The sequence below is a fragment of the Carassius carassius genome, chromosome 39 (assembly GCF_963082965.1).
Source record: "Carassius carassius chromosome 39, fCarCar2.1, whole genome shotgun sequence".
In the NCBI taxonomy this organism is placed as follows: domain Eukaryota; kingdom Metazoa; phylum Chordata; class Actinopteri; order Cypriniformes; family Cyprinidae; genus Carassius; species Carassius carassius.
In genome coordinates this window covers 18,577,860-18,591,751 of record NC_081793.1, presented here as the reverse complement: position 1 = coordinate 18,591,751, position 13,892 = coordinate 18,577,860, and the positions used below count along the sequence as shown (strand labels likewise).

Sequence of the window (13,892 nt, the reverse complement as noted above, 5' to 3'; positions counted from 1 at the left end):
ATGGAAGACTACATGAGATTACAGGACCAGTAAGTTAGTTTTGCTGGCAGTAGAAGATAAAGTAGTACTGTTTCCTGTGATCTTATAACAGTGAATTGAATAGGAAAAAAAACTGTGGATATTTGTGATAAATCTATTGTAAGGAACTGAAAATAGCTGTAATAAATCAAGTGTAGATTTTCTCACCAGGTTTCCTTCATCATCTGCATTGTCATCCTCGCTGTGGTGTTCATCTAGAGAAAGCTGTGTGGTGGCTGCTGATGAAGAACTCTTGCCATTGCTGAGGAAGTTGGGTGGCCGGGTGCTGTGTATGCTGGCTGAACGATACATGTATGGCACCTGCAGGGTGTCTGGAGGCAGATCAAATGAGCTGCGTGTCTCCAGGGATTCCATGCGCCTGTGCCGAGGCCTCTGGCTCAGGGAGTCCGTTCTGGCGAGGGAGGCATCATCACCCTCAGACATACCCCCGCCGCCTGCGCTCTCTCCTGCATCTCCCTCATCGGAGCTGGACTGGCCATCTCCAGAAAGCAAGGAGCGCCGTTCGCCAGACTGGCGTTTCTGCCTCTTGAGGCTGGGGACTTGGCCCAGGCTATTCCAGCTGGAGCGTCTGCTGTTCCAGCTACTGGCTGAACTCCAGGGGGCATTTGGGGAGCTCCGTACACTCGACTGCAGAGAGACAGGTGGAATATGTGACTCTCAAATAAGACCTTATGGGCGAACTGTAAAACCCGTGTGTCAACGTTTTTGTCGAAATCACACAGAAATAATATAGAACTAAAAATTTGGAGCCAACTCTACCACATGTACTCAAAAATGTACACACACACAAAGAAAAAGACATTAGTTTGGATAACTTTCTCTATCATGACAGAGAAAGGTAGCCACTGACTGGAGATTTGTCTTGGCCATTGGGATCCATTGAGACACCGCTGCCTCTGCGGGATTCATCACCTAGCACCGGGTCTCCTCCTCCTGCTATCTTGGGGATGGGCATGGGTGTTGCAGCCGTGTGAGTGATGAGGGGAGGGGTCAGGCTGCTCTTTAAATCCACATGGCCATTGATGGGCACAACTGCGAGTACAGAAAGGAAGGGACAAGATAGTATGCTCAACATCACAACTAAAGCTACAAAACATGACAGACAGCTGTAAAATGCATTAGTAAACATTTCAAGAATTAATGTTTCAAGCCAGGCTTTAATATTCAAAAAAGATTGTGATGCATTATGTCAAAAAGACAAAAATATACAAAGTATAACCCCTTTGTTAGAAGGGTAAAAAGGTATCTGGGATTGCGCAGAAGCTAGCTTGTGAATTTCAAAATATAAGAGTGGCTCTTTATGTCTTTGTTTAAAAAAAATTGCAATCTTGTTTTACAAAACCATAGAATTTTTTATGGAAAAATAAATAAATAAATACATGAATGAGAAAAACATAATGATAATGACCACAAAAGTTGTTGCTGTAAAGAACACACAAGAGTTTAATATAAAACATGAATGAATAAATATTAGTGCTCTAAAACGATTAGTCACATCGAAAATAAAAGTTTTTGTTTAAATAATATATGTGTGTGTACTGTTTATATTTATTATGTATATATAAATACACACATATGCGTGTATATTTAAGAAAAATATGTTGTTTATATATATATATATATATATATATATATATATATATATACACACACACATACTTGTAAAAAAAATCTATATTTACATGTATGTTTGTCTATTTATATAAACATAATACATATTCACAGTACACACACATATTATGTAAACAAAAACATATTAATTGTGATTAAGCGTTTGACAACACTAATAAACCTTTCTAGCAAATAAATACATTTTTCAGCAGAAAATAAAAATGTCCTGAATATGCCATGTGCTTCTATGCAAACTTCTATGCTCTGTGGGTCTCACCAGATAATGCAGACAGATCCTTCTTATGTCCTGAAACATCCTCCAAGCTCCGTGCATGGAAGTCTGCTTCAGAATTCGACTTTGAGGCATCACCCTTTATCAAATGTGAAAAATATAAAAGATTATTTATCAGGTTTAGATGTTGTTGGGGGTTAAAGAAGCATATTAAAGGGTGAGGAACAGGCAGGTGGGCGAGTCGGCCTTCAAAAAAGCCAGAGGGTGACTGGTATCTAAGGGAGAGACATCCTGGTTGGGGGAATCAACAAAAACACAGTGCCAGCATGCATTTGATAGCACCACGTTGCATGACCACTCTGAAACCACCAGAACTGTGTACTAAATATTAGTTAAATGTATCTTTGAGTGTATTTTTAAGCAGATGATCTCATGGTCAGACCATCTACTATAATACTTTAAGTCACATCCACATGCGGCTGAATATGTTTGGGGTTTTTTCTCATTGGAGGAGCAGCACCAGTAGAGCAGGTACGTCCAATGATCAAGCAGGAGAAATAAATACTGCTATTTTTATCAGAGGGCTCATTACATTGTTTGGCCTATATCCTCTTCATCCACAGTCTTGCGCTGGTCTTAAAATGGCTTCATGCCGAGTGTTTCAATGTGGTCTAGCACAGAACTTCAACCTTGGGTGGTTTGTCAAAACAGACATCACTGTCTGACAACATGGATCACTCTCTCAGTTTGACCATTAGGGTATCTATTTGTGGACTGACTGGAATTTAAATCAAATATGAGCAAGATGATAAAGGATGAATCTTATCCTTCTGTGGTTAAAGGATGTCAGACTCATTCCAGCACACATTTACCATAGCACTTTACAGCACTAATGATCAAAGAGAACTCAGTAAAGACTATTCTGACAAACCTTGCACCTACGAACAATGCATCCCATTGGCTTCACTTATTAACATCAAGCTAAATCTAAATCTTATTAACATCAAGCAAATTTGAGTTGCATTAAAACCAGTGGGATCATTGCAACACTAAACACAGCACAACTGAACAGCAATCACTGTAATTCACATCATAACTACAACAAAAACAGTGAATATGACTTGTCAATAGGGAATAAAACAATATCTACATTACTGAGGCAACAAAAACAAAACTTTAAAATTGTTATGACACTGGAGTCGAGCTCTGTAAGTCAAGACATGACAGGGACTCCTTGTCCCTTCTCACCAACAGTGAACAGTAAAACAAAACATAGCTGTGATAGGTTGAACTAGCAGAGAGGCACTACAAAGCATCCTCAGAAACAGGCCACCACCGTCTGCTGGGCACCAGGTGCAGTTAGCGGTTAGCCACTGTTACTCACTGCATGCTCAGAAATGAGCACTGTGGATGATGTGTCTGGATTGGACATGACTATCCTCACTCCCACATGTCCTTTCTGAGCAAAGAGATGTAGCAGAAACATAACAAAACTATTGTATTTGCGTAACAAGCTCCCTGACTTTTTGACCTAGCACTAGCAAAAAGCTGTTAGCTATTGTGTTCTATGTAAAACCTATTACAACCATTAAAAGCAACAGTTCAACTTAATTTGTTCACCCTCATGTTTTAAAAAAAAATGTGAATGAAATTATTATACAAATGACTAATAAAGTATAATATATTACGTATATAGTGAGATGTTATTAGCTGCAACTAGATCTCAAGAACTGGATCAGTCCAGTTCATGAAATAATCAGTTTTGTAGAGTGAAGCAAATGAATCATTGAAAAGATTTAACTCAAAAGGAATTATTTGTTTACAAATCAAACAGCCCTGCTGAAAAAAAAAAACAGCATATGCTGGTTAGGTATGTTTTGACGCTGGGATGCTGGTTTATGGTCCATGCTGGTTTATGCTGGTCCTTTGCTGGTTTATGCAGGTCCTTTGTTGGTTTATGCTGGTGCTTTGCTGGTTTATGCTGGTGCTTTGCTGGTTTATGCTGGTCCTTTTGCTGGTTTATGCTGTTCCTTTGCCAACACATGACCAGCATAAACCAGCATCCCAGCATCAAAACATACCTAACCAGCATATGCTGTTTTTTTTAACAGGGTATGTGTAAACAAATTATTCAGACTAGTTTTGTGAAATGAATCAAATTGTTTCATTGAACAGTTTAGACTCAAAAGAATGATTTGTTTACAAATCAGATTTGTGAACAAAATCATTGAGATGAATTCTGTGAATTGAAAGATTTGCCTCAAAAAAAAAAGAACCAACTTATTTTATTACTGTATTTAACTATTCTTCTCTTACGTGTCAGCGTCCAATGCCATTCACAGGAGTAAAAAAGAATAAATCTTTTTTATTTTCTTTGTGCACAAAAAGTATTTTCGTAGCTTCATAAAATTACAGTTGAACCACTTTTGTCACATGGAGAGTAATTAATGACGATTTCATTCTTGGGTGAACTATCCCTTTGAGCTCAAGGTTTTCAATGAATAACTGAGTCATTTCGGTCTGAAATTTTAGAATGACTCCTTTAATTTTTGTTTGCCAGAACTGCTTTGGTCAGGTACAAAGTGTGAAAGAAAGTCTACTGGGGCTGTACTGTCAATTAAGATGTTATGGTTGCTGTGCAACTGCTGCTTAACAATCACAGGTCTTAATTTGGGAATTCTACTGAGATTGACCAACTTTGCTGATAGATTGATTTAAGGCATGTCTTGACATAAGATGTGCTAATAGCTCTTGAGTAAGGACTAGCATAGAGGTTTATGCAAATTAATTGTCAAGGTGAAGGACTGGAATGTTTAAGAGACCAGTTCAAAACCTCATTGATGCTCTCCATTTCATGGCCTTCCACTGCATGTGTCACCTAGCACAGCTGCATGAATGAAAACAAACACGAGATGTGATGTCCGGAAGCACAAACAGACAGAGTCTCCTCGACAGGGTCAAGTGTTTCCACTCAGCCCTGGCTCACTGAATAGATGTTCTCGATTGCTGAGCAGCTGAACTTAGTGGAGGGCTATTTGTATAAATCTTTAAGTGTAGTTAAATAAAAAATGATGATACCATGCAAAGCAAATCTACAAGATCAAAATAATTAAAGTAAAGAGGTATTAAGAGACGTATCCACATATTAAACTGTTTTTAAGATCTATTCAAAAGGACTTTCCAGTTGCCTTATTTGCTTTTGCACAGCAGTCTGTCTGGCTTTCTTTTATTTTGTTGAGGCTTTCCATAAGCCTAAACACATCCTTTCAGACAGATAAAATAAAGCATGAGGCTCTACAAGGTTTGTACTCTGCCGCCAGGCATTGAGCAAGTGAACCTGAAGAAAGACTTTAAGTCTGCTTCTACAAGAAACAATCACAAGTGACACTGTCCACAAACGCAGCGGTCCTCCTGGTTAGTCTCAGTGGGTTACATCATGCGGAGTGCTACATACCCCTGAGTCTATAGGCAGCTGAATACAGCTCAGCTGGCCATGCAAATCTTCCCTCTTGGATACTTCCTAAAGTGGACATGTGTTAGGATTTTACCACACAGAGCGAAAGGGTAAGACAGAAGGGGAAAAAAGCACAGAAATTGTTAGAAAATTGACAAAGACAAATTATGAGAAATCTGACTCCCACATTTCAGCAAATGCTTCTATTGAAGTTAAAGCAATTATACATTTTGGGTGGAGTTTAGCCTGTTAAAATTCTCAGTACAGTGAGTTTGTGTAATTGTTGCCCACAGTTAAAATGCTGCAACTGCAGGTTTCAATACTTGGCTCTTTTATTCTCTTAAATTTATGAACTCTTTTGTTTTTTTCCCCTCCAGCTCCTTTGAGATAACACATTTAATTTTACACATTGTGATCTGTCAGAGTAAATTAGTGAATTACATCCAGAGAATGACTGCAATTGACTGAAATATTCAAAGCGTATAAAATGTACTGTATGTTTTTCTTTTAATTCTACAAATTATTTGTATTACAAACAAGATCAGACTCTGCTTCAGGTCAAACTATGACTCTCTTCAGTGCACAACTAATTTTTTAAAGTGCAGAATTTCTTGGAAAACTATGTTCAACAAGAATAACAACACATTTAGTCATTTTCATTGTTATTGCCTCTGTAACAAGAACTATAACGAATTTGGGTAGCTTTCCTTGGCATCCAGTCAGTCTAATGAGAGTGCTGGGCATGTCATGCTACAACTTGTCAGTGTTCAACATTTTAATTAAATTTGTCCACCTTTGTGCCTATTTTTTCTTTTCAGAGGAGTGTGTAGTTTATATATGGGTCTTAAATTATGCACTCATGTTCTAACTTATTAAACAATAATATAATAAAATATAATTGTATATTTTTTTTATAATATATTTTTTTATAAATACTTTTATTCAGCAATGATGCATTAAATTTATCAAAAGGCATGGTAAAAACATTGTTATAAAAATCTATATTTAATAAAGAATCATTTAAAAAGTATCAAACTGTTAATAGCACTGTTAAACAACTGTTTTCAAGATAATAAGAAATGTTTCTTGAGCACCAAATCAGCATATTAGAATGATTTCTGAAGGATCATGTGACACTTAAGACTGAAAATGTAGTTTTACCATCACATGAATAAATGAAAATTTAAAATATATTAAAATAGAAAACTGTTATTTTAAAATATAATAATATTTCATAATATTACTGTATTTTTGATCAAGTAAATGGCCTGTGAAGGTATCTGTGCAAAGATGGAAACAAATGGAGTAGTAAAAAAAAAGAAATCTAGTTTTTAACCAATAAAATACATTGACAAGTTGACCACTGAACATGCTGACATACAGACTAATATGCTAGTCCAACCGAGACCACCTGTTTCCAGCAGTGTGATTACATAAAGAAATCAATGAACATCACACTGTTGAAGGGACGTTATAGAGGTTGACCAATATATCGGTTTTGCCGATTAATCGGTACCGATAGTTGATTGCCGATAGTTTTTTCCTGTTTGCATCTGTTGCTGAAACAGCTGAAGCTCCGCTGACATGAGACAGTATGAGAACGAGAGTGAGAGCAGCCTCTAGAGTCGGAATCACTGACACCATGTGCTGTTTGTTTTGACCTGACAATGCACGCTGCACAGAGTAGGACACTTCAGATGACGATTTAAAACAGACAATGAAACGGTGTGCATACATTATACTACAGTACATGTTTTCATATCATTATAAAGTAATTAAACCGTTAACTAGATCCTGCATCAGTAGCAAAAGAACAGCAGTATCTTTGCTATCGAGGCTGAACACGAGTCTGACCCAAATGTTTAATATCACGATTGTTACCATCAACTTGCATAAGTTTATATCCAGCTGGTCACTTTAATGCATTTGTTAACCAGCGAAGTTGCAGATTTAAAGCTGTGACGAGAGAAAGCAAACTGATATGTACATTCAGCCACAGAACGCCACTCACAGTTTTAGATTAAATTACATCATATTCGTCTCAAATCATTGTTAATGTACATAAAAACTTCACCCTGATCTGTAAAATTGTGTATTGTGCATTTTTCAGTGAAACGGTTGTATTCCTGTGGCTCTAATAAAGTCTGTATGCTTCATATAGAGAGCTGTAATATAGATCATGCTTTTTATTTCCATTTTGCACTGTTTTTTTAAACATCAAACTTCAAACTCATCTTTGCCACTTTTTGATCATTCTTGAAGTGAACTTTTGCCCATTTGGTGATTTAACAAACTGTTCTAGGCCGCTGCTTGAACTGAACGTGAAGCGTCTGGTGTGAGTGACTCATGATACCTGCAAGTTTTCTGTATGGTGCGGTGCTGTGCTACGCTTTTTGTGCAACTGCCATAATTTGTTATTTTGAAGAGATAATCAAGTGTTCTAGAATAGAGGCAATTAAAGTGTACTTTTTTTTTGTAGTTATTGTATTGTTCATACAGTATCCATTTTAAAAACTATCGGTTGATTAACCGGTATCAGCCAGTGTTGTCCAACCTAGCTATTGGTATCTGTAAAATCCACTATCGGTCAACCTCTAGGACATATATCCTTGCCCTTGATCTCTCTGCTTCACATGTTCTATTCAGCCACCCATTTCCTCAGCAACCCTGATACACTACAAAGTCTGACCAACTAAAAATTAACATGATTTTTGGAGAAAATGATGTAAGGTTAAAATATTAAGCCAGCAGTGTTCATCAGTTTTAGGGGAGGGGAGAGCAGGAGATTGGCATTCCTGTTGGCATCAGAACAGTTGCAATGAGATATTTGATGCACTTAGTAAAGGTAACAGCAGATAGTGGTCAGCTGAGTGTGGGCTATCCTCTCTTATTTAAGACTAGAGAGTTTATTTTGAAGACTTCTTCAACATAATTTCCTCTAAGCTGCCACGATGCAGTATGAAAGCTATTTTGGTCTGGCAGGCAGACAGAGGAGAGGCACGTTCATCTTTAAGAGAGGGGAAAAAGGCAAAGAATTGAGTTCTGTCCAGATAAAACCTTCTCTCAAGGCAACTAAAAATCCAGAACTTTCTCTTTCTCTCCAATTATGTAAATTAATATGAATGGCAAACCAATTTTCAATCACGTGTTTTGTTGCTCTTGTTGTTGCTCTAATGAGGTGTTACAGAAACAGCACTTCATCATTTTTGATTCATCTGTTCGTTGTTCTAACAATGGATTTTGCTCAACTGAACAATCAATCAAAATCTAGAGATTCTTTTTTCATTAAAAGTTTTACGAATCTTTTGAATCCACCATGTGAGCAGAGTTCAAAATAAATGAGTTGTCAGGTCTTAGATTTACAGTAAGTAATCCGTATTAGATCAACAGAACGCCAAACAATAGAACTTCAACAAACTTTTTTTTTATTAATCGTACAATAAAAATAAAGGTGATCAAATCTTTTTTTGAACCATATACACACGTCAACTTGCATGATTCGGTTCACCTCTTTCCAAAGAGACAGTAATAAAACAACCCCTCCACCCAAAATGATACATAGGTATAACATTTATATCTGTGATTTATCTTGAGCCTGGCCATTTCTGTGTGCGTGTCTGTCTATCTGTCAGAGAAGAATGGCTGCTATGCATTGGGAGATAAGTTGTCTCATAAGATCATGGAAAAAGAAGATGATAAAGAAAAAGACTGAAGGAAGGAGGATGAGAGGGAGTGTTCTTGAGCATGGACTAAGCACTATTATACACGGAACAAGAAACACATGTCTTCTAGTTGAATAGCATATATAGTCCTAACCAGGCACAATGCGACAAAGCAAGAAGCTTTCCATGTGTCTATCCTAACCAGCTTTGACAATGACACTATATTTTGTCAGTTGCTTCTGTACTTCTGTGGTGCTAAGTTCCAATTCAGTTCATGTGGAAATGCTCCCAGACAGCTATTTATGAAGTACAACTATAATCTTCATAAATGTGAAAGACAGAAATCTCAAGATGACATTTCGAAACATATTTGACAAAAACTAAATCTGCAAAACATAGCATCTGACATTTTACATTTTTAGCTCAAATTGTGATCAAATAAACAATGAAATTGTCCCAAATGGCATACTATGCACTATGTTGTATCCACACCACAACTATAACAATAAAGAGAGAAGGAGGTTACCACTGGAATCACTTTCAGATTTTTTTTCCAGCTAATGAATGGTAAAACAGTTAACAGCTCATCAGAATCCATCTTTAAAAAGCTTATGCATTTAGAGTGGCAGATAACATAAATGCAGCATGCACTTACAATAAATTTTATATTTCTTTATAGTTTATAGTTTATAGTATCTTTATGGTTATCCTACTCTAACGTTAGTTATCTTTATAGTTTTTGTTTTTGGTGTGAACTACACACACAATTTATACTATTTATACTACAAAACACCCTAATAGTCACTTAATTCAAGATAGGATACTACCTTTACTATTTCTGCCACAAGAGTAGTATGCTAGTACTCTACTCAGAAAATCAGCAAGTGTCTCTTCTATGGTGTGTTGCTCCACGCACCCCTGCCCATATGAAATTAAGTTGATCAAACTCGCTCCTCGCACTATACTGAACATTTAAAAAAAGATCAAAAGAAATCGGTGAGGACGTTTTATAGGACAAATTATTTGAAAAATCCTTCAAGCACCTTAATGAAAACCATGAAAAGGAATTGGAAATTACCAAATTGATGAAAATACACAGTACGTGTTCTTAATTTCATGCTCTTTATCTGTGGAATTGAGTGTGAGAAAGCATGCAAACAGATTGGCTGTGATTTTGTTGCGTCCAGCTGCATTTTTGCTTTCAGCCTGGACAGAAAAATAGCTTTTCACTTGAATCTTGTCACGTCGTGCCTGTTTAGGACATAGTGTTAGACGAAGGGGACAGGAGAGAGCTAGTGGTGAAAGAGAGAAGAAAGATACGGTGTTGGAATATGTGCTAGACTCTAAAGGACAAAAAAGAGAAGACTGTGAAGTGAAGAAAAAAAAAGAGGTTGAAATAATGTAGAGGCTAGTTTGGAACCTGGCTTTACCTCAGTTTGGAATCCTTCCACCAAGATAGCCACCAACAGGTTGAACAGGACATAGTTTCCAAACGTCATGAGGGCGATGAAGTACAGAGCAGCCACAGGAGAGGTGGAGGCCATCCCATTATATAGTACCTTATTCCAATCCTCCTGAGTCAAGATCTGATGTACAAGCAACAAACACAATCAAACTGCCATTTATACTTGTGTTCAACATTTTGGGGTCGGAAGTCTCCTATGCTCATTAGTGATGTATTGTTTGATCAAAATTACAGTAAAACAGTAATATTAGGAAATATCCCCACAAAATAATTGTTAAGATATTACATTTTCTAAATGTAAAAAAAAAACTTATTTTATATGAACGAAACGTAATATGAGCACGTGTTAATAACTGGGAGCATACAACATGTTTACATCTGTATTTTGTGCTGTCCATTTATGACTGGATCACCATTAATGTGTGGATGTTAAGATGCCTGATTGAAACTGCAGCTTGTGTAGCATGCCAGAATCTTGCCTGAAAAACTGTTACAATGGCCCACAGCAAAGAGTCAAAGTTCTTGCGGTCAGGAAGTGTGTCTCCATCTCTCTCAGAACCAAATTTACATCCAAACAGGTGCATGCCTAGAATACTGTAAAACAAAATTACAAAAAAAATAAATAAAAAAATAGCTCAAATGTCAAATAAACAGACTGAATGTACAGTCTTTTTAAATTGCACAAAGTCATCTCTCATCTTGCCTGAAAATGAATATGAAAAGCATTAGCAGCATGCAGAAGGTGGCAACATTGTCCATGGTCTTCATCAGGACCACCAGCTGCCTTTGCAGGGCGGGCATAAAGCGGACCAGCTTCAACACACGCATGAGTCTGAAGGTCCTCAGCACCGATAAACCTCCTCCCTGCTGGCCAACAATCTCCCAGACACTGTCAACACATATAAACACACACATCTGACTATCTGACAGAATGCACACCAAAGACAATGCTAAAACAAATCCCGGCTATCATAGTAACCCTTTCATTCCTAAGGGAGAAATACAATATACTGGGTTATTTTTTGAAATAAAAGCATTCCAAAATGTTTTAGAGTGGTTTGCTGCATTTCAAACAAAGCCAAAAATGTCACTAGCCAGTTGAATAAAATAAGCAAAAATAAAACTGCTGTAAATGCAAGCAATTCAGCAACAAGATGATTAGAGACAACTGTTGACAGCAAATATTTAATATATTTAAACTGAAAACAGTTATTTAAAATGTTAGAAATATTTCATAGTATTACTGTTTTAATCATTTTTGAATAAATAAATGCATCTTCATTTAGACTTTTTTCAAAACCTTTGACCCCAAACCTTTGAACTGTAGTGTATTGCATCAACACATCTTATTTTTATTTTAATATATTTTAATTTACTTTAATAATAGTTTATAATTTAAAGAATACTTAATAATTATTTGTATTTATTTAAAAAAAAATATTATTATTTTTTATTATTTTAGCTTGTTATATCCATTTTGTTCATTTAAAAAGCTTTTTTATGCTTTTTTGCTTTTTATATTCCTTATATATGTATAACTTGCTTTGAGTATAAACAAAAAACAAAATAATTATTAAATATAAAAAGTCAAATAATCATTGAAGTTAAATTAATAATTAAAATAATACTTTATTTTTTAATTCCTTTGAATTATTTTAATACATAATTTTAGCTTGTTATATTTTATATTATATTTTATATTTTTACTTTTATTTTTCTATTCTATTATCTATTTGATCTTTTTTTATGTATGTATTTTTATCTATTTATTTTTGAAGTAGAGGTATTTGAAGTATAAATAAATAAATAAACAAAAAGAGACTTACTCGAGTTTATGATCTCTGCTGAATAAAGCGCTTCATTCTTTTTTTTCTGAGGAAATCAAAATCTCAAATCCTCAACCACATCACATCTTTTTGAGGTGAATTATGTCTTATTCCTCTCATCGCGAAGCAAACAGTACAATAAAAAAACTTGAAGAACAGTCTGGCTGCGTTATCTTCTGTTGTGTAGGCGTATTCAAGCCGCGCGCTTCAGTGAAACATTAGAATCTGAATAGCGCGTTCAGCGCTGGGGTCGTGGTCGCATTATATGATAATGAAGGGAGACGTGAAAAACAGCCATCGCGTTGTTTTCATATAGATTACTTTATAACAGAATATTTGTTTTCGGCAGCACTTGTTTAGTTTAAAAGTAGACATGCCAAGCTTTCTATATTCACTGAGTTACAGTTCATTTTAATGACGCGTTTGTAAATGAAGATCAGTGCAGACAAAGGCTGCAGACAGCACACCTTGTTTGTTATCTTTATTTTATAAGTGCACAAAGTTTTGTTGTTATTATGTCTGTATACAAAAAAAAAGTAGACCCTTTACAGATTCGATTGATGTATTGCTCTCATCTGTATGATCAAAACTCAAAGTGTAATTTAAGTTCTTTTCGGGGTTATCAGAAAATGACTCATAATGCGTATATGCGTTAATCGACTCCAGAGGGTTAAAGAAAAAAACGTCATTTCTTGATTTTCCATCTTAAGAATGTTTGTGTTACTATGGTACCATTATTTGTTTTCCAACCCACGTTAAACCACGCCACCAGAATAGTTGGTGACTGTATCTATGCAACACACTGAGCATTAATAAATGCAAGAACCAATCATAACGTTGAACCATGCCAAATCCTTTGCTTGTTCAGACGTCTTAGTATGTGCAAATTCATGTCAATTGTGAATGGATGGGCGTGAAATTGCAGCACTCATCATGACAGCTGACAGTCATCAGACTGAACAGGCAACAAATGTCCCATCACTCAGGAAGTGGCTGCATTCTGTCTGGCTGAGGCTGTTGTGATATAACACACTGCCAGTGTGCATTTTCAGAAATGAAGATGAACATCAATAAACAGTGACACAGGCCATGTTATTAATGTTTAGAAGTACTAAGGAAAAAATGCAGAAGAGCATGTGTACCTGATTACCACAATAATACCATCAAAGATGTTGTAAGGGTTCTTGATGTAGCCAAAAGGACCATAAACCAGCAGTTTCAGGAGCATCTCCAGTGCGAACAAACTGGTGAAGACAATGTTACTGATTTCCAGAGCATTTGTCAACTCATCAGGCTGAAAAAAAGAGAGAGAATATATAAAAAACAAGACTATCACATATCTGTGCCATGTCAGTACTGTTGTAAAAAACACATATACATGAGGATACATTTTTCGTGCACTAAAATGTTAATACTAATAATTACTAATTAAAATAAAGCAAGGGGGGAAAACATCCGGATCAAAGACATATTAAAATGAAAGAAAATATATATTTTTCAGGTTGTCTCAATCCCTGGATCTGTATAGATTATTGAAAGCAGCTACAGACTACAGAAGTGTCGCTCTCCTTGGCCTGCATGATTATTTGATTCACAGACTCAC

The 13,892-nt window shown here is 36.1% G+C and overlaps 1 protein-coding gene across 11 annotated transcripts in view; it reads right to left on the bottom strand.

Moving 5' to 3' along the window:
- LOC132121547 (voltage-dependent T-type calcium channel subunit alpha-1G-like) overlaps nt 1–13,892 on the bottom strand; it is a 130,545-nt gene that overhangs the window by 69,005 nt on the left and 47,648 nt on the right. For 8 of the 11 annotated variants that reach the window (XM_059531050.1, XM_059531049.1, XM_059531054.1 and 5 more), the window contains exons 9-16: nt 13,432–13,583; nt 11,167–11,352; nt 10,943–11,057; nt 10,429–10,584; nt 5,337–5,402; nt 1,928–2,021; nt 890–1,071; nt 187–666 (exon numbers count right to left, since the gene is read on the bottom strand). In XM_059531050.1, coding sequence (XP_059387033.1) covers nt 187–666; nt 890–1,071; nt 1,928–2,021; nt 5,337–5,402; nt 10,429–10,584; nt 10,943–11,057; nt 11,167–11,352; nt 13,432–13,583 — 1,431 coding nt within the window. The remainder of the gene's footprint in view (nt 1–186; nt 667–889; nt 1,072–1,927; nt 2,022–5,336; nt 5,403–10,428; nt 10,585–10,942; nt 11,058–11,166; nt 11,353–13,431; nt 13,584–13,892) is intronic. The other 3 variants (XM_059531053.1, XM_059531052.1, XM_059531060.1) reach the window with 1 other exon arrangement.